Source organism: Sapajus apella, unplaced genomic scaffold (assembly GCF_009761245.1).
Source record: "Sapajus apella isolate SASKATOON/1434 unplaced genomic scaffold, GSC_monkey_1.0 scaffold21, whole genome shotgun sequence".
Classification (NCBI taxonomy): domain Eukaryota; kingdom Metazoa; phylum Chordata; class Mammalia; order Primates; family Cebidae; genus Sapajus; species Sapajus apella.
This window is the reverse complement of record NW_022436961.1, coordinates 4,740,589-4,761,485: the sequence shown is the minus strand read 5'-3', so window position 1 is coordinate 4,761,485 and position 20,897 is coordinate 4,740,589. Positions and strand designations below refer to the sequence as shown.

Sequence of the window (20,897 nt, the reverse complement as noted above, 5' to 3'; positions counted from 1 at the left end):
TCAGTCCTCTCCCTCCTCCCACCCTCCACCTTCAAGTAAGTTCTGGTTCTACTGTGCTCCTTTTTGCATCCATGTGTACTCAGTGATTAGCCTCCACTCATAAGTGAGAATATGTGGTATTTGGTTTTCTGTTCCTGCATTAATCTGTTTAGAGTAATGGCCTCCAGCTATACCCATGTTGCTGGAAAGGATGCAATTTCATTGTTTTTGTGGCTGCACAGTCACATTTTCTTTATCCAGTCCACCATTGATGGGTATCTAAGTTGATTCCATGTCTTTGCTATTGTGACAAGTGCTGCAATGCATATGTGTGTGCATGTGTCTTTATGGTAGAATGATTTATATTGCCTTGGGCATATACTCAGTAATGAGACTGCTGGGTCAAATAGAAGTTCTGTTTTAGGTTTCTTGAGAAATCACATTGCTTTCCACAGTGGTTGAACTAACGTACATTCTTGCCGGCAGTGTATAAGCATTCTCTTTCCTCTGCAACCTTGCTAACATCTGTTATTTTCTGACTTTTTAATAATAGTCATTCTGATTAGTGCGAGATGGTATGTCACTGTTGTTTTGACTTTCTCTGTCAGTTTCTAATATGCTTCCTGGCCACATGTGTATTTTATTTTGAGAAGTGCCTGTTCATGTCATTGCTCATTTTTTAATGGGGTTGTTTTTTGCTTGTTGAATTGTTTAAGCTCCTTACAGAGTCCAGATATTAGACCTTTGTTGGTGTATAGTTTGCGAATATTTTCTCCCATTCTGTAGGTGCCTGTTTATTGGTTGATAATTTCTTTTGCTGTGCAGAAGTCTTTAGTTAATTAAGAAGTCCCGCTTCTTAATTTTTGTTTTTGTTGCAATTGTTTTTGGAGTCCTCATGAAAAAAAAGTCCTCATCTTTGCCAAGGCAAAGATGTCTAGAATGGCATGTCCTGGGTTTTCTTCTAAGGTATTTATCATTTTAAGTTTTACATTTAGGTCTTTAATCCATCTTGCATTGATTGATGCAAAAGGTTCAGTTTCAGTCTTCTGCATATGGGTAGCCAGTTATCCCAGCACCACAGATAGAGAATCCTTTTCCCATTGCTGGTTATTGTTGACTGTCAAAGATTAGATGGTTACAGGTGTGTGGCTTTATTTCTGAGTTTTCTAACCTGTTCCATTGGTCTACGTGTTTGTTTTTGTACCAGTACCATGCTGTTTTGGTTACTGTAGCCTTGTAATATAGTTTGAAGACAGGTAGTGTGAGGCCTCTTGCTTTCTTCTTTTTGCTTAGGATTGCTTTGGCTATTTGGGCTCTTTTTTGATTCCATATGTATTTTAGAATAGTTTTTTTTCTAATTCTTTGAAAAACTGACATTTGTAGTTTGATAGAAATAGCGCTGAATCTGTAAATGGCTTTGAGCCATATGGCCGTTTTAACAATATTGATTCTTTCTATCTATGAGTATGGAATTGTTTTTCATTTGTTTGTGTCATCTCTGATTTCTTTGCTCAGTGTTTTGTCGTTCTCTTTGTAGAGATTTTTCACCTCCATAGTTAGCTGTATTCCTGGGTATTTTTTTTTTTTTAATGTCTATTTTGGATGGGATTGTCCTCTTGATTTGGCTCTAGGCTTGGCTGTTGCTGGTGTATTGGAATGCTAGTGATATTTTACATTGGTTTTGTATCCTGAAACTTTACTGAAGTTGCTTATCAGATTTAGGAGGCTTTGGGCAGAAACTATGGGTGTTTTAGGTATATGTCATATCATCTGTGAAGGGAGATAGTTTGACTTCCTAAATTCCTATTTGGATGCCTTTTATTTCTTTCTCTTGCCTAATTGCTCTGGCTAGGACTTCCAGTGCTGTTGAATAGGAGTGGTGAGAGTGGGCATGCTTGTCTTGTTCCAGTTCTTAGAGGAAAGGCTTTCAGCTTTTCCTCTTTCAGTGTGATGTTAGTTGTGGCATTTAATGATTATGGTTACTTTTTTTTTTTTGAGACAGATCTGGAGTGCAGTGGTGTGATCTTGGCTCACTGCAATCTCTGCCTCCTAGGTTCAACCAATTCTCCTGCCTCAGCCTTCTGAATAGCTGGGATTACAAGCATGTGCAACCATGCCCAGCTAAGCTTTGTAATTTTAGTAGAGATAGCGTTTGCCATGTTGGCCAGACTGAACTCCTGATCTCAGGTGATCCACTGGCCTCAGCCTCCCTAAGTGCTGGGATTACAGGCGTGAGCCATAGCACCTGGCCGATTATGGTTACTTTTAATCTTAATTTTTCTGAACCTTTATGTCATTAAACAGTTTCTACTTATACTGCTTATTTTTAGGTTTAAGTTACATTTTTTGGATCACACTGTTAAGCAGATTTAAGGAAATCAGTATGCTTATATGATATTTCTCTTCTGCTACAGTTCCTGAAGTTGTATATATTATGTTTATGTAACCATAGCATTTAACATTTGCATCTGTTACATAATTATGATTACCACAGTTGTTTTAGCCTTTAGTCTATATTTAAGATTATTTTGTACTCACTGTTAGGCATTTTACCAAAACTGCTGATATTTTTATTGGGAGAAATGTCTCTGACTTTTGTGATAGACACGTGAACTTTTTTTTTTGAGTTTTTGCTTGTAAATACCTATCTTTTGCCTTTACATTTGAATGACCTTTTGCTGGGTATACATTTATAGGGTCTTTACTGTCTTTTCTTAAAGTTCTTTTTTAGTTATTGTTCTTTAGTCTTTTAACATTAAAACTGTTGTAAAAATTCTCAAGCCAGCCTGAGAATCTCCCCTTATCATAACATGATTTTCCTTTTTTTCTTTCTATCATATTCTCAAGGGATTCTTTATCTTGGAAACCCAACAATTTCAGTAGAATATGTCTCAGTTTAAAGCAGTGATCAGTTACTCGTGAAATACAGTATACTTTCTAGACTATTGTTTTAAATCTTTTATTTCAGGATTTTTTTTTTTTTGAAGTACGTCTTTGAATTTTTTGGTGTGTATTTTCTATTTTCTTCAAGGACCACTCATTTTGTGTGAGCTGAATACCTCTTCCCGTCTCCTTTTTTGTTTTTTCATAAGTATCCTATCTGTTTTTCAAATTAAGTGTTTTCAAGCTTTTTATAGAAGTACACAGTGATGAGCCACCCATACCCACACAAGTAAATCTTATGAAACAAACTGAACAGATATTTAGACAAATTTAAGGCAAGGTACTAACTGTTTTTCTTTCTTTTTTTTTTTTTTATCTCTTCAGGTTTTCAAAATTCACTTCTGCAAATTATAATTCCAGAGAAAATCCAAACAAATACAAATGACAGTTCAGAAATAGAATACGTAAGAGATATTTTTTTTACAACCTAAATGTTTATGTGAAATTTCTTATTATATAGCTATGAAATATGTGAAACCCATTTTAGTATGAATATAATGTCTCTTGTATTTCTACTGATAGGAATTAAAAGCTTTGATGGTAAAAACAAATATGTAAGTTAGAATGTTCTGTACTTTTTAACATTTGTCATTTTCTTATGGTAAATTATTTTTAAAAGTTTACATATAGAAGAGAATGTAGAATTAAGTGTTTTATCTGACACTTTTTTTTTTTTTTTTTGAGACGGAGTCTTACTCTGTCACCAGGCTGAAGTGCAATGGCGCCATCTTTTCTCGTTGCAACCTCCACCTCCTGGGTTCCAGTGATTCTCCTGCCCCAGCCTCCCAAGTAGCTGGGGCCTCCCAAGTAGCTGGGCCTACATGCATGCCCCTCCATGCCCGACTAATTTTAGTATTTTTAATAGAGATGGGGTTTCACCATATTGGTCAGGCTGGTCTCGATCTCTTGACCTCGTGATCTGCCTGCCTCGGCCTCCCAAAGTGCTGGGATTGCAGGCGTGAGCCACCACGCCTGGCCTAAGTGTTTTATCTGAGTGATATCTAGGACATCAATACAAAGAGAATAAATTTCTCCAAAATGTCACAGGCAATATCTTTTAACTAGAGCCTCTTTCTCAATCTCTACCCCTACACCTAGCAATTCTCAGACAAGAAGAAACCTTTTACTTTAGTATTTTTATTAGAAAGGAAAATACTTTGTTCATTGATTTATTTAGTAACTACTTCTCTGGACTTGCCATGTGCATAGCTAGTTGCTAGATATCTTAGGAGATTTTAAGTAAAGAAATATAATTAAGCAAGCTTTGCTTATAAGTGACTGATCTTTAAAACATTCTATTTTTAACAGTTTTGTTGAGGTGCAATTTATGGCACCACAGAATTCACCCATTTTAAGTGTACAACTCAACAATTATTGTAGCAGTACATAAATAGAATTGTGTAAACATTACCATAGTCCAGTTGAAGAATGTTGCTCTCACCATAAAAAGATCCCTCATGCACATTTGTAGTGTTTCTCCAGCCCTTGACAACCACTGATCTGTTGACTGTCTCTATGTATTTGCCTTCTTAGGAGCATTTTATATAAATGGCAACAAGCAATATGTAAGCTTTTGTATTAGGCTTCTTTCACTTAGGTTTATCCATATTATAGCATTTATCACATTATTAATTTTTATTTCTTAAATGTAGATATACCACATTTTGCTTATCCATTCTCATTCTTCAGTTGATGGACTTTGGATTGTTTTCTGATATTGAGTATTATGAATAATTCTTTTATGAACATTCATGTATGGACATATATTTTCCTTTCCCTGGGTAGATTCTTAGGAGTGAAATTGCTGGGCACATGGTAAGTTTGTGCTTCACGTTTTTAGAAACTGCTACACTGTTTTCCATAGTGACTGTACCAATTTACATTTCACATCAGCAGTTTTTGAGTGTTCCAGGTTTTTCACATAGTTGTGAACGTTTGACGTCGTCTGTCTTTCGGATTAAAGCTCTTGTAGTGGGAGTCTAGTGGTATGCAATTTTGCCTTCAATTTGCATTTCTCTAATGAATAATTATGTTGAGTATTTTTCATGAGCCTAATAGCCATTTATATGCCTTTTCTGTGGAATGGCTACTCAAATTATTCTCCTATTTTAAAATGTAGTTGCTTGTTTTTGAGTTCTATGAATTCATTATGTATTCTGGACACAAGTTCTCTGTCAGATATATAATTTGTAATAGTTTTCTCCTAATTTCTGGCTTGCTTTTTCATTTTTCCCAGTGATGCTTTTTGAAACACAAACATTTTCAATTTTGATGACATTCAGCTTATCAAATTTTCTTTTTATGGATCTTGTTTTTGGTTTTGTATCTAAGAGCTCTATTATGGACTGAATTGTGGCCCCTCAAAATTCATATGTTGAATCCCTAATGCCTAATGTGACTATATTTGGAGATGGGGCCTTATGGAGGTAATTAAGGTTACATGAGACCATAAGGGTAGGGCTTTGATTAATTTAATAGGACTGGTGTACTTGTAAGAAGAGGAGACATACCAGGGGTTCATGCACACAAAGTGAAGGTCATGAAATGATACTGCAAGAAGGCAGCTGTCTGCAAGCCAAGAGGAGAGCCCTCATCATATATATTAGTCCTGTTGGCACCTTGGTCTTGGACTTTCAGCCTCCAGAACTGTGAGAAAATACATTTCTGTTGTTTAAGCCACCTCATCTATGGCATTTTGTTTGGGTAGCCTGAGCAGAGTAATCAGATTTAGGTATTGTAAAGTGGGGTCCGGCTGTAACAAATACCTAAAAATGTGGAAGTGGATTTGGAACTGAGTGAAGGGTAGAGGCTAGAAGACTGGTGAAGTGCATGCTAAGAAAAAGCCTAGATTGCCTTGAAGGAACTATTGGTAGAAATATGAATGCTAAAGGCAATCCTAATGAGGGATCAAAAAGAAAAGACTTATACAGAAAGCTTTTATAGTTTTAGAAAATATACATATTATTATGAACAGAATAGAACTGGTAGAAATATGAACATTAAAGGTGTTTTTGCATTGGGCGCGGTGGCTCATACCTGTAATCCCAGCACTTTGGGAGGCTGACGTGGACAGATCACCTGAGGTCAAGAGTTTGAGACCAGCCTGGCCAACATGGTGAAACCCCATCTCTTCTAAAAATACAAAAATTAGCTGGCCATGGTGGCAGGCACCTGTAGTCCCAGCTACTCGGGAGGCTGAGGCAGTAGAATTGCTTGAACCCAGAAGGCAGAGGTTGCAGTGAGCTGAGATTATGCCACTGCACTCTAGCCTAGGTGACAGCATGAGACTGTGTCTCAAAAAAAAAAAAAAAGTGTTTCTGGTAAGGACACAGATGGAAATGAGAAATGTTATTGGAGACTAGAAGAAAGGAGGTTCTTGTTAAAAAGTGACAAAGAACTTGGCTGAATTGTGTTCCAGTATTTTGTAGAAGGTAGAAATTGTGGTGACAACCTTGGATATTTAGCCATGGATATTTCTAAGCAAAATGCTGAAGATGTGGCCTGTTTTCTCATCACTGCTTATAGTAAATTGCAAAATGCAAGAGGAGAGACGTAAATGGAAGGAATTATTAAGCAAAAAGGAAGAAGAACTTGAAGATTTGAGAAATTTTCAGCCTATTTTGCATTTTTAAAAATGAGAACTCATGTTTTGGAAAGAACACCAAAGATGTAGCTGGAGATTTGCTTATAAGTGATTTATCTCCACCAGGGTATAAAGAGATTCCCCGTGATTTAATCCGCCATGTCAGCTGAAGCCAGGAACAGAGATGGAATTACATCAGCAGAAACACTGCCAGCTAGGACTAAAGGGAACAGAGAAAACTGGATAGAATGAAGGAAGGCTATTCAACTTCTGGGATTCTACAGGATAGGACAATAGAGTTGTCTGGCTTGAAACATGCATCATCCTTCAAGAAAAGAGGAGAATGACCATGGAAGCAATTCAGAGATCATCAGGGCTGCCACTCCTGCTACAGGTCCAGGGGGCAAGGCTACATTGTCTTTGGTTTCAGAGAGTAGGGCCACCTCCTTGATTTTAGTAGGCTAGGATGTCACTGTTTATTACCTCAGGAACAAGGCTGTCACCCAGAGCTGTGGGGGCAAGACGGAGTTACAGAGCTGCAGGGATGGGGCCAGTTCCTAGGACCATGGGAGAGTTGCTGCCCAAGTGGGCCCAGCAGGGTAGAACATCCTGTCAAAGAAGTATTCTTCAACCTTAAGATCTAATGGAATTTATCTTGCTAGGTTTTGGACTTTGTTGGGATTGTCACCACTTTCCTTTTTTCTGGTTTCTCCTTGTTGGAATGGGAATAGCTGTTCTGTGCCTGTCCCACTATTGTATTTTAGAAGCACATAACTTGTCTGATCTCACAGGTTCACAACTAGAGAGGAATTTTGCCTCAGGATGAATCATAACTTGAATCTCACCCATACCTGATTTAGGTGATATTTAGATGAGATTTTGAACTTGGAATTAATGCTAGAATGACTTAAGGCTTTGGGGCCTTTGGGACGGGATGAACATATTTTCCATGCAAGAAGGAGATGAATTGGGGGTACCATAGGAAAGAATGTTATGGATTGAATTGTGCCCCCCACCAAATCCATATGTTGAAAACCAAACCCCCAGTGTAGAGATAGAACCTTTAAGGAGATAGAGTTAAATGTAATCATAGAGGTGTGACCTTAATCTGATTGAACTGGTGTCCTTATAAGAAGAGGAAGAGATATGAGAAGTCTTTCTCTCTCTCCATGCATGCACAGAAAAAAGACCATGTGAGAACATGGTGAGAAAAGAGATATGTGCAAGCCATAAAGAGAGAGGCCTCACCGGAAACCAACCTGCTGGCATATTGATCTTAGACTTCTAATATCCACAACTGTGAGAAAATAACTGTTCTGTTTTAGTTTTTGTTTTGAGACAGAATCTTCCTCTGTTGCCCAGGCTGGAGTACAGTGGTGCTATCTTGGCTCACTGCAACCTCTGCCTCCCAGGTTCAAGCAATTCTCGTGCATCAGTCTCCCAAGTAGTTGGAATTACAGGCATGTGCCACCATACTTGGCTCTTTTTAAATATATTTTGGTAGAGATAGTATTTTGCCATGTTGGCCAGGCTGGTCTTGAACTCCTTACCTCAAGTGATCTGCCTACCTTGGCTTTCCAAAGTGTTGGGATTACAGGCATGAGGCACCACACCTGGTCCTAAAATTTCTGTTGTTAATGTCACAGGCCTGTCGTATTTTGTAATGGCAACCTGAGCAGACTAATATAAGCTCTTTACCTAGCCCAAGCTCACAAAGATTTTCTTCTGTGTTTTCTACTAGCTCATGGGTCTGTGAGCCAACTTGAGTAAACTTTTGTATATGATATGAGGTCAGAATTTAAGTTCTGTTCTTTTTTGGTTTGCCTGTGGATCCAACTTTCCCAGCATTGTTTGCAGAAAAGACTATACTTACCCCACTGAATTGTTTTGGTACCTTTGTAGAACAAGTAAACAAAAATGTGAAGGTTTATTTCTAGACTTTTATGTCTTTGCCGTTTATCTACTTGATTTTCCTTGCATCATGATCTCACTGCTTTGATTACTATGCATTTTAGGGCAATATTTGAAATTGGGTAGTATAAATTCTTCATTCTTTATTCATCTTTTCCAAAATTGCTTTGAATATTCTAAGTCCTTTTTATTTCCATACATATTTTTAGATCAACTTGTCCATTTTTACAAGAAAGACTGCTTGGATTTTGATAGAGATTTCATTTAATATGCATAGATTAATTTGGGGAGAATTGCTCTTTTTATAGTATTGAGTGGTCTGATTCATGAACATATACATTACCTCCATTTATTTAGATCTTTAATTTATTTTATTAAAGTCTGGTAATTTTCTGTCTTTCTTTTTTTTTTTTTTTTTTTTTCGAGGTGGAGTCTCTCTCTGTCTCCCAGGCTGGAATGCAGTGACACGATCTTGGCTCACTGCAATCTCCACCTCTTGGGTTCAAGCAGTTCTCCTACCTCAGCCTCCCGAGTAGCTGGGATTACAGGTGCCTACCATGACACCCAGCTAATTTTTGTATTTTTAGTAGAGGTGGGGTTTTGCCATTTTGGCCAGGCTGTTCTCGATCTCCTGACCTCAGGTGATCCACCTGCCTCGGCCTCCCCTTTGGGAGGGGATTACAAGTACTAGGATTACAAGCATGAGCCACTGCACATGGCCTTCTTTTTTTTAAACATCTATTTTAAGTTCAGGGGTACATGTGCAGGACATGCAGGTTTGTTAAATAGGTAAATGTGTGCCATTGTGTGTTGCTGCACATATCATCCCATCACCCAGGTATCAGACTCAGCATCCATTGGCTATACTTCCTAATGCTTTCCCTCCCACAGCCCTCTGACAGGGCCCAGTGTGTGTTGTTCCCCACTATGTGTGTATATGCTCTCATAATTCAGCTCCCACTTATAAGTGAGAATATGTGTTGTTTAGTTTTCTGTTCATGCATTAGTTGCTGAGGATGATGTATTCCAATTCTATCCATGTCGATCTTGTCCTTTTTTTGGCTGCATTGTATTCCATGGTAGAGATGTACTACATTTTCTTTCTTTAGTCTATCATTGATGGGCATTTGGGTTGATTCTATGTCTTTGCCATTGTGAATAGTGGTGCAATAAACATACATGTGCTTGTATCTTTATAATAGAATAATTTATATTCCTTTGGGTATATACCCAGTAATGAGATTGCAAGATCAAATGGTATTTCTGCCTCTAGGTCTTTGAGGAATTGCCACACTGTCTTCCACAATGGTTGAACTAATTCACTTTGCCCCCAACTGTGTAAAAGTATTCCCTTTTCTCTGCAAACATCACTATATCTGTTGTTTTTCTTTTTAATTATTGCCATTCTAATTGGTGTAAGATGGTATCTCATTGTGGTTGATTTTCATTTCTCAAACGATCAGTGATGTTGAATTTTTTCATATGTTTATTGGCCACATGCATGTCTTCTTTTGAAAGTGTCTATTCATGTTTTTTCCCACTTTTTAATGGGGTTGTTTGTTTTTTCCTATAATTTGTTACTTGTAAACTCTGGATATTAGATGTTTGTCAGATTGCAAAATTTTTCTCCCATTCTGTAGGTTGTCTATTCACTCTGATGATACTTTCTTTTGACCTGAAGAAGCTTTTTAGTCTAATTAGATGCCATTTGTCAATTTTTGTTGCAATTGCTTTTGTTGTGTTCATCATGAAATCTTTATCCATACCTCTGTCCTGAATGGTTTTGCCTAGATTTTCTTCTAGAGTTTTTATTGTTTTGGATTTCACATTTAAGTCTTTAACCCATCTTGAATTAATATTTGTATAGGGTATAAGGAAGGGGTCCAGTTTTCATATGGCTAACCAGTTATCCCAGCACCACTTATTAAATAGGAAATCTTTTCCCCATTGCTTGTTTTTGTCAGGTTTGTCAAAGATCAGATGGTTGTAGACGTGCAGTCTCATTTCTGAGTTCTTTATTCTGTTCCATTGGCCTATGTGTCTTTTTTTGTACCAGTAACACGGTGTTTTGGTTACTGTAGCCTTGTAGCAGTTTGAGGCCAGATAGCATGATGCCTTCAGCTTTGTTCTTGCTCAGCTCTTGATCCAGAACAGAGTTCAGGTCTTGGCTATTTGGAATCTCTGGGCTCCTTTTTTGGTTTCATATGAATCTTAAAATAGATTTTTTTCTAATTCTGTGAAGAATGTCAATGGTAGTTTAATAGAAATAACATGGAATCTATAAATTACTTTGGACAGTATGGCCATTTTCATAATATTGATTCTTCCTAACCATGAGTATGGAAATTTTTCCAGTTGTTTGTGTCCTCTCTTTTTTCTTTGAGCAGTGGTTTGTAGTTCTCCTTGAAGAGCTCCTTCACTTCCCTCATTAGCTGTATTCCTAGGTATTTTATACTTTTTGTAGCAATTGTGAATGGGAGTTCATTCATGACTTGGTTCTCTGCTTGCCTGTTGGTGTATAGGAATGCTAGCGATTTTTGCAAATTGATTTTGTATCCTGAGACTTTGCTGAAGTTGCTTATGAAATTAAGAAACTTTTGGGCTGAGAGGATGGGGCTTTCTAGATATAGGATCATTTCATCTTGAAACAAAGACAATTTGAGTTACTCTCTTCCTACTTAACACCCTTTATTTCTTTCTCTAGTCTCATTTCCCTGGCCAGAACTTCCAATACTATATTGCATAGGAGTGAGAGAGCGCATGTTTGTCATGTGTCAGTTTGCAATGGAAATGCTTCCAGCTTTTGCCCATTAAGTATGATACTAACTGTGGGCTTGTCATATATGGATCTTGTTATTTTGAGGTATGTTCCTTCAACACCTAGTTTACTGAGGGTTTTAACATAAAGGGCTGTTGAATTTTATCAAAGGCCTTTTCTGCATCTATTGGGATAATCATGTGGATGTTGTCTTTAATTCTGTTTATGTGATGAATCATTTTTATTAATTTGAATATGTTGAACCAACCTTGCATCCTGGGGATGAAGCCTGCTTGATCATGGTGGAAAAGCTTTTGGATGTGTAGGTGGATTCAGTTTGCCAGTATTTTATTGAGGATTTTTGTGCTGATGTTCATCAGGGATATTGGCCTGAAGTTTTCTTTTCTTTTTTTTTTTTTTTGTATGGTCTGCCAGGTTTTGGTATCAGGATGATACTGGCCTTATAGAAGGAGTTAGGGAGGAGTCCCTTCTTTTCAACTGTTTAGAATAATTTCAGTAGAAATGATACCAGCTCTTCTTTGTACCCCAATAGAATTCAGCTGTGATTCCATCTGGTGCTGAGCTTTTTTTGCTTGTTAGGCTATTTAGTTCTGCCTTAATTTCAGAACTTGTTATTGGTCTATTCATTGATTCAGTTTCTTCCTGGTTCAGTCTTGGGAGGGAATATGTGTCCAGGAATTTTCCCATTTCTTCTTGATTTTCTAGTTTATGTGCATAGAGGTGTTTATAGTATTCTCTGATGGTTGTTTGTATTTCTTTGGGGTCAGTGGTGATATCTCCCTTATCATTTCTGATTGTGTTTATTTGAACCTTCTCTCTTTTCTTCTTAATTAATCTAGCTAGTAGCCTATCTGTATTATTAATTTTTTCAAAAAAGCCAGCTCCTGGATTCATTGATTTTTTTGAAGCATTTTTCATCTGTCTCCTTCAGTTCTGCTCTGATCTTGGTTATTTCTTGTTTTCTGCTAGCTTTGGGTTTTTTTTTGCTCTTAGTTCTCTAGTTCTTTTTGTTGTGATGTTAGGTTGTTAACTTGAGATCTTTCTAGCTTTTTGATGTGGGCATTTAGTGCTAATAAATTTCCCTCTTATCATTGCTTTAGCTGCATCCCAGAGATTCTGGTATGCTGCCTCTTTGTTCTCATTAGTTTCAAATAACTTTTGATTTCTGCTTTAATTTGATTATTTTCATAGCAGTTATTCAGGAACCGGTTGTTCAATGTCCATGTGCTTGTCTGGTTTTGACTGAATTTCTTAATCTTGAGATTTCTGTAGGTATCTATCAGATCTGCTTGATGCAGAATTTAGTTCAGGTCCCATATATCTTTGTTAATTTTCTGTAATCTTCAACCACATTCATATAATTTTTAAACTAATCTTTTACAATTAAAAAGTCACTTATTTGAAACTGTAGAGTTGACAGATGATGCATGTGTTAGTTTGGAAACTTACAAAACAATTTTAATGGTGGTATTTATGTGTGGAGAGAAAACTGTGTAACTATCACATTTCAGGGAACATGACTTAACAGTGAAGGTTTTATATTATAAAGAAGTAAACGAGTGTAAGTATCAAGTATTTTAGCAATGCTATCTAAACTAGAATGACATTTATTCAGTATGATATTTTCTTTCCCTACTCCATTCTAATTGTTTAAAAACTACCAAGTGAAGTTAAAGACATTAAAACACTAAATCTGGCATCTCTTCTTTCTTACACAAAGTATCTTCTCTTATAAATGGGGTTATTTAATTAAGTATCCTTCTTGGTGACACCAGTTATAATCAAAAGAGATGATCTCTCTAATATTGACAATGGGGTGTTAAAGTCTCCCACTACTATTTTATGGGAGTCTAAGTCACTTCATAGGTCTCTAAGATCTTGCTTTATGAATCTGGTTTTACCTGTATTGGGTGCATATATGTTTAGGATAGTTAGCTCTTCTTGTTGAATTGAACCCTTTAGCATTATGTAATGCCCTTATTTGTCATTTTTGATCTTTGTTGGTTTATAGTCTGTTTTGTCAGAAACTAGGATTGTAACCGCTGCTCTTTTCTGTTTTCCATTTGCTTGATAAATTTTCCTCCATTCCTTTATTTTGAGACTATGTGTCTTTGCATTTGTGATAGGTCTCTTAAGGACAGCATACTGATGGATCTTGGCTCTTTATCCAGCTTGCCATTCTGTGTCTTTTAACTGGGGCATTTAGCCTATTAATATTTGATGTTAGTATTATTGTGTGTGAATTTGATTCTGTTATCATGATGCTAGCTGGTTATTTTGCAGACTTGTTTATGTTGTTGCTTCATAGTGTCACCAATCTGTGTACTTCAGTGTTTTTGTAGTAGCTGGTAACAGTTTTTTGTTTCCATATTTAGTGGTTCCTTCAGGAGTTATTCTAACACAGGCCTGGTGGTGATGACTTCCCTCAGCATTTGCTTGTCTGGAAAGGATCTTATTTCTCTTTCGCTTATGAAGCTTAGTTTGCCCAGATACGAAATTCTAGGTTGGAAATTCTTTTCCATAAGAATGTTGAATATTGGCCCCCAATCTCCCCTGGCTGGGAGTACTAGTTCTTTATCCTGGGAGTTCTCAGTTCTTCATCCTAGGGGTACTCAGTTCTTTATGTGGTAATTTTCAGTGTACAGGAGAATTTCCACAGTTTTTGATAAATTTATCACCAAGTATTTTATTATTTTTCATGCTATTGTGAATGAAAATACTCATTTAATTTGTTTTTTCAGATTGTTTCCAGTATATGGAAATACACAAATTAATTTTTGTTTATTAATCATGTTTCTTGCCACCTTGCCTAATTTGTTCAATAGCAATGTTTTTGCTTGTTTTTTTTTCTTTTTTTGTTTTTGTTTTTGTTTTTTTTTTTGGTGGATTCTTTGGGAGCTTCTACAAACAGGATCATGCCACTGCAAATATGGCATTATTCTGTTTTATGCCTTGTTCTTCCTTTTCTTTCTAGATGTCTTTAGTTTCTTATTTTTACCTTATTGCAATGGCTAAAACAATGTTGAATAGAAATGGCAAGAGGAAACATTTCTGCCTTGTTTCTATCTTCGAGGAAAGTTCTCAGTCTTTTAACACTCAATTTGTTGTTAACTAGTGAGATTTTTGTAAAGGTCTTTATCATGTTCAAGAGGTTCCCTTCTATTCCAAATTTGTCAAATTTTACTCAGAATGTTTATTGGGTTTTGTCAAATGCTTTTTCTGAATCTATTGTGATGATCATATGTTTTTTTGTCTTTTAGTTTTTTGATGTGGTGTGCTACATGAATTAATTTTTGGATGTTAAATCATTCTTACATTTCTGTGATAAATGGTGTATAATTCTTTTTATATGTCACTGGAATTTGTCTGCTAATATTTCATTAGGGAGTTTTGTGTTTTTTTTCAAGAGGGCTATTGGCCTATAGTTTGTTTTTTGTAATGTCTAGATTTTGTTATTATACAATTGTATAACCAGCATAATTCTGACCTTGTAGAATACATTTAGAAATGTTTCTTCTCTTTATTGAAAGAATTGTGAAGGATTAATATTATTTCTTTAAACATTTGATAATATTCACCATTGAATTCATCTACACCTTGGCCTTTCTTTTGGGAAAGATTTATAATTACTAGTGTAATCTTTGTTACTGGTCTATTTGGATTTTATTCAGTTTTGGTAACTTGTTTCATTTTAGAAATTTATTCATTTTATCTAAGTTATCCAATATGTTGGCATAAAATTGTACATCACTTTTCTCATTTTTTTCTTTCTTTCCTTCCTTTTTTTTTTTTTTTTTTTGAGACAGAGTCTTACTCTGTCACCCAAATTAGAGTGCAGTGGCATAATCTTGGCTCACTGCAACTTCTGCCTCCCAGGTTGAAGTGACTCTCCTGCCTCATCCTCCCAAGTAGCTGGGATTAGAGGTGCCCACCACCATACTCAGCTAATTTTTGTATTTTTAGTAGAAATGGGGTTTCACCATGTTGACCAGGCTGGTCTTGAACTGCTGACCTCAAGGGATCTGCCTGCCTACATTTTCTTATAATAGTTTAAATTTCTAGAGAAGTACCTTTTTATTTCTTATTTTGGTAATTTGTGTCTTTAATATTATTTTTCTTGGTCAGTTTAGTTAAGGGTTTGTCAATTTTGTTGATCTTTTCAAAGAATAATATTGGTTTATTGATTTTCTTTGTTTTTCTGTTTTCATTTCATTTATTTCTGCTTTAAAAAATTTTTATGATTTCTGCTTGCTTTTGTTTAGTTTGTATCATTTTTTAAATGTCTTAAGGTGGAAATTTAAGTTTTTGATTTGATACCTTCCTCTTCTTTTCTTTTCTTCCTACATAGGTACCTAAAGCCACACATTTCTCTACAAGCATTGCTTTAGATGCATTCCATAAATTATGCTATGATGTGTTTTTGCTTTCATTCAGTTAAAATATTTTCTAGCTTTCTTTGCATTGTTTTTGATTCATGGGTTATTTTGAAGCGTATTTTTAAATTTTCAAATATTTGAGGATTTCCTAGATGTTTTCGCTTGTTGATTCTAATTTAATTCAATTGCAGCAAAAATGTACTTTTGTGATTTCAGTTTTATTTTTTGAGGCATTTTTGTGCCCTAGAAAAATGATCAATCATGGGGAATATTGATTATGCACTTGAAAGACTATGAATTCTGCAGTTGGTGGGTTAATAGTTAGCTTGTGTTGGCTAATAGTTTCATTTATCATGCCTGTAATCCCAGCACTTTGGAAGACTGAGGCAGGAGGATCTCTTGAGGCCAGAAGTTTGAGACCAGCCTGGGCACATAGTGAGACCTCTTCTCTCTATATATATTAAAAAATAGCTAGCCATGGTGGCACACAACTGTAGTCTCAGCTATCTGGGAGGCTGAGGTGGGAGTATCACTTGAGTCCAGAAGGTAGAGGCTGCAGTGAGTTGAGATTGGGCCACAGCACTCCAGTCTGGGTGACAGAATGAGACTCTGTCAATAGTTTCATTTGAAGATATTTTTTGTGCTTATTGATTTTTTGTCTATTTGTTCTATCCATTATTGTGAGTGGAGTAGTTAAGTTTCCAAATATGATTATTGAATTGTCTGTTTCTTCTTTCAGTTCCGTCACTTGTTCTTTCATGTATTTTGAGGCTTGGTACTTAATGTGTGTGCACTTATAATTTTTATGTCTTTGGGGTATATTGATGATTTACACTTATAATTTTTATGTCTTTAAGCTATATTGATGACTTTACTTTCCTGAAATGCCCTTCTTTCATTCTGATAATGTTTCTTGTCTTTAAGCCTCTATTGTCTGATATTAGTATAACTTCTTTTTATGGTTACTATTTGCAGCATATATATTTCCATTCTTTCATTTTCAACCTATTTGTGTATTGAATCTAAGATGCTTCCCTTGTAGACAGTATGTAATTGGAGGTTATTTTTTAATACATTGTACGAATCTGTCTCTGCGTTTTGGTTTGGATTTCTAGATTATTTGCATCAAATGTAGATATTTATATGTTGGAATTTATACTCAACATTTTGCTATTTTTACTAATTTTCTTTGTGGTGATCCAGTTATTATAATATATATCTTAACTATTATGGTTTACTTCAGATTAATACTTATTTCTGGTAAAATGTAGAAACTTTTCTCCACTATAATGGAATTCTATTTTTCTTCTTTGCACTATTCTTGTCATGTTATTACATCCATATTTTTTAAAGCCAATTATATATCATTATAATTATTGCTTTTTTAATAATGCTATATCTTTTAAAGACATTGAGAGGATAAATTAGAAATTAGAGATCCTGGAATGCTTATTTTTTTCTGTGTTTTGATATTTGTGTTCTTTTTATTTTTATATGTTTTAATTAATTACTGTCTCTGTTTCTGTAACTTGCTTTTCACATGTTCCTTTTTGCTGGATAAAATCTCATCTCTGAGGTTCACTGACCTACAGGTATTCTAGCCTATTGCCATTCTTGTTCTAACTTGAAAATACTAGTTATAAAATCAAAGACAGTATAAATTTTGTTCAGTCATCTTCTGTTTAAAATATAGGGAACAGGCAATACATCTTAGGAGGATATTTAAGAAAATGGCTAAAAAATTTTTACATCTGACAGAGAAAACTTCACTGATATAGAATAGCTTCTTATCCCAATGATGCCACCTAAATAGATATTTTAGCATAGCACATGGCCTATTCATTCATAAGAGATACAACTTAGTTATAGGTAGATTTTTAATCCTATATAAATCTTCAGACTGGGTTTATTTTTGTGGAAATAGTAAAAATCCATCATAAAATAAATAAATATTAATTTTTTTGATTTTTTTTTGCTAATTTTAAATCGTATGTAGTCTGAGAAATTTAATAAAGACATTTTAGACATTGTTTGGAGAGATTAATAGGCATAAAATTGTTGTTTTGCTTCTTGTATTAAATGTGTCTTCACTTTCAATTATTTGAATTCTCTAGGAAGAAATATCCTACATTATTCCAATAGATGAGAAACCATACACTGTGCACCTTAAACAAAGGTATTTTTTTATTCTTTAGTTTTGGATTTTATTTTATTTCTATGAAGCTATTTACTTGTAATAGAAAATGGAGTATGAGAAAATTAAATGGAGTTATTATTAAAATTTTTTATTGTCTTAAATAAACAGATGTTCTCCCATGACTTAATTAAACTTTTGGTTTTAATGCCTCAAGCAGTCTTTGGTAAATGGGAGTTAGGAACAAAAAACAGGGACTTATCTCCTGAAGACTGATTTATGATATTAAGCTGGCAGGACCAGCAGGACCTATCATCAGAGCAGATGTCACAAAAAGAAGTATATCTGTAGCTGATTATATTAGTTAGGGTTTTATCAGAGAAGTAGGATGACCATGAGGAATATGGAATAAGGGATTTAATATAGAAATTAAATACTATACTGTTGGAAAGTTGGTGAGTAGTTTATGGAAAATAGTCTTACAGCCACTCTTCAGAGATTTAATAAAGCAATTGAAATAATTTTCTATACAGTTTAATTCTCTGATGGAAACCCAGTTGGGAAAGGCTGGCTTGGAAGTCATTTTTGACATTCAAGAGGAGAGTTTCAGCTAAACTAGTAAAATTAGACTACATGGCATTCGAGAGAGGTGGACTCTGGGAAACTGTAGGTAGCAAGTATAGACTCTTTCAAAAACATCTTTCAGAGAAAGAAGAGGCTTACATGAATATTTTTGAAGAAAGGGAAAACAAAGTATTTTGGTTGAGTGAAAGTTTCTTAAGGAGGGGAAAAGAGAGATAAAAGGTATAAACAGGCCAAGCATGGTGGCTAACGCCTGTAATCCTAGCACTTTGGGAGGCTGAGCCAGGTGGATGAAACTCCTGAGGTCAGGAGTTTGAGACCAGCCTGGCCAACATGTGAAATCTCATCTCTACTAAAAAATCCAAAAATTAGCCAGGGGTGGTGGTGCGTGCCTGTAATCCCAGCTACTTGAAAGGCTGAGGCAGGAGAATGGCTTGAACCTGGGAGGCAGAGGTTGCAGTGAGCCGAGATGGGGCCACTTGCACGCCAGCCTGGGTGACGGCGTGCAGTCACAAACAAACAAACAAAAAACAATATAAACAAGTGGTTTATTGTGTGTCAGATACCAAAGAATTCTCCCAAAGAAAAAGTTAACTTACTCTTTAAGACAGAAGAGAAAAAGAATATGGTGGATGATAACCCAAAGATCTTTGTGAGGAGTATGAGGGAAAGTTAGAGAGCTCACATTGTATTTGAACATCTTATTAAGACTATAAGCAGTGTTGAGAAATGGAGGGAGTGGAGCTTGGGAGATGGATGGGGCATATGTATATCGTTTTGAGAAATTACCTGCTTAATGATTATGATAGCCTAATGACCATTTGGAAGCTATATGAAAAATAATGAGAAGCAGAACCGTGACTGTGTAGAGACAGGGAGTTTCCTTTGTTTGTTTTTGAGAAATGCTCATGTGGCAGAAAAAAAATGTAACAGATTGAGTATAGTGGTGGCAGGGATTTGGTGGGGTGGAGGGAGAAAGAGAAGAGACCTGAGTTGGGGGATATGGCTTCCTGTTGGAGATGCTGGATATGAAGTGCTTGTGGGATATCCCACAAGGGGAAATGTCCAGATGGCTGTTAATTTAGTTTAGGATGGGGGAGAGAAGTGTGAGTTTCCACATTCTTTAATGATGAAAACTCTAAGCAAATTAGGTATAGAAGAGATATACCTTAACACAGTAAAGGTCATATATGACAAAGCCATAGCTAACATTATACTCAGTGGTAAAAAGTTGAAAGTTTTTCATCTAATATCAGGAACAAGATAAGGATGCTCATTTTCTTTTACCTCTTCTATTCAACATAGTATTGAAAGTCCTAGCCAGAGCAATTAGGCAAGAGAAAGAAATAAAAGGCATCCTAATGGGAAAGGGAGACATTAAATTGTTCCTGTTTGCAGGTGACAGTATATATAGAAGACCCCAAGGACGCCACCAAAATTTGTTAGAACCAATAGACAAATTCAGTGAAGTTGGAGGACATAAAATCAACTTACAAAAATCATAGCATTTCTATACATTAATAACAAATTTTCCAAAAAATGAAATCAAGAAAACAACCCCATGTACGATAGCTACAAAAAATAAAATACTTAGGAGTAAGTTTAACCAAGGAGGTGAAAGCCCTGTACACCAAGAGCTATAAAACATGATGAAGGGAATTGAGGAAGACACAAATAAATGAAAAGATTATGGACTGGAAGAGTTAATATTGTTAAAATGTCCATACTGTCCAAAATGATCCACGGATTCAATGCAATCCCTACCAAAATTCAAATGACGTTTTTCACAGAAATAGTAAAATTCCTATGTAATCACAAAAGGCCCTGAGTAGCCAAAGCAATACTGAACAAAAAGAACAAAGCTGGAGGCATCACACTATCTGACCTTAAAATATACTGCAAAGCTATAATAATCAAAGCAACCTTTTAATAAAAGTACTAAATGAAACCACAGAAATGAATTAGATCCAGGAGAACCAGGAGGAAGTGGTATCATTAGTGCTGAAGAAGAGATGATTTGAAGAAGGGGAATGTGGTCCACAGTATGAAGTGCTTGAGAGTATTTTATTAATTTATTTAAAAATTATTTTTATTATTTATTTATTTTTGAGACAGGGTCTCTCTATGTGACCCAGGCTGGAGAGCAGTGTTGTGATCTCAGCTCACTGCAGCCTTGAACTCCTGGCTCAAGCGATCCTCTCGCCTCAGCCTCCCGAGTAGCTGGGACTACAGGCGTGCACCACCACACTTGGCTAATTTTTGTGTTTTTCATAGAGATGAGGTTTCACCTTGTTGCCCAGGCTGGTCTCGAACTCTTGAGCTCAAAGCATTCCACCCACCTCAGCCTCCCTAAGTGTTGGGATTACAGGGGTAAGCCAACCTGCCCGGCTGCTCACGTCAAGTATTTTCACTTGATGTAAAATTGTCTTTTAGACTGGACAGTCAGGAGGTTATTAGTAAGTTTTGTGAGATCAGTTTCAGTGGAGGCTTTCCAACAGAAGCTAGTGTGGGTGGCTTATTGGGTTGAAGAGTGAATATGAAGTGAAGAACCATAACTAAAATGGCATCATGAGTGCAAGGATTAATACCAAAGTTGAACTTAGACTGGAC

The 20,897-nt window shown here is 35.9% G+C and overlaps 1 protein-coding gene across 1 annotated transcript in view; it reads left to right on the top strand.

Annotated features, from left to right (window-relative positions):
• The window catches only part of ADAM32 (ADAM metallopeptidase domain 32), a 170,973-nt gene that overhangs the window by 9,748 nt on the left and 140,328 nt on the right, over positions 1–20,897 (top strand). The window contains exons 2-3 of the mRNA XM_032288017.1: positions 3,247–3,326; positions 17,686–17,747. Coding sequence (XP_032143908.1) covers positions 3,247–3,326; positions 17,686–17,747 — 142 coding nt within the window. The remainder of the gene's footprint in view (positions 1–3,246; positions 3,327–17,685; positions 17,748–20,897) is intronic.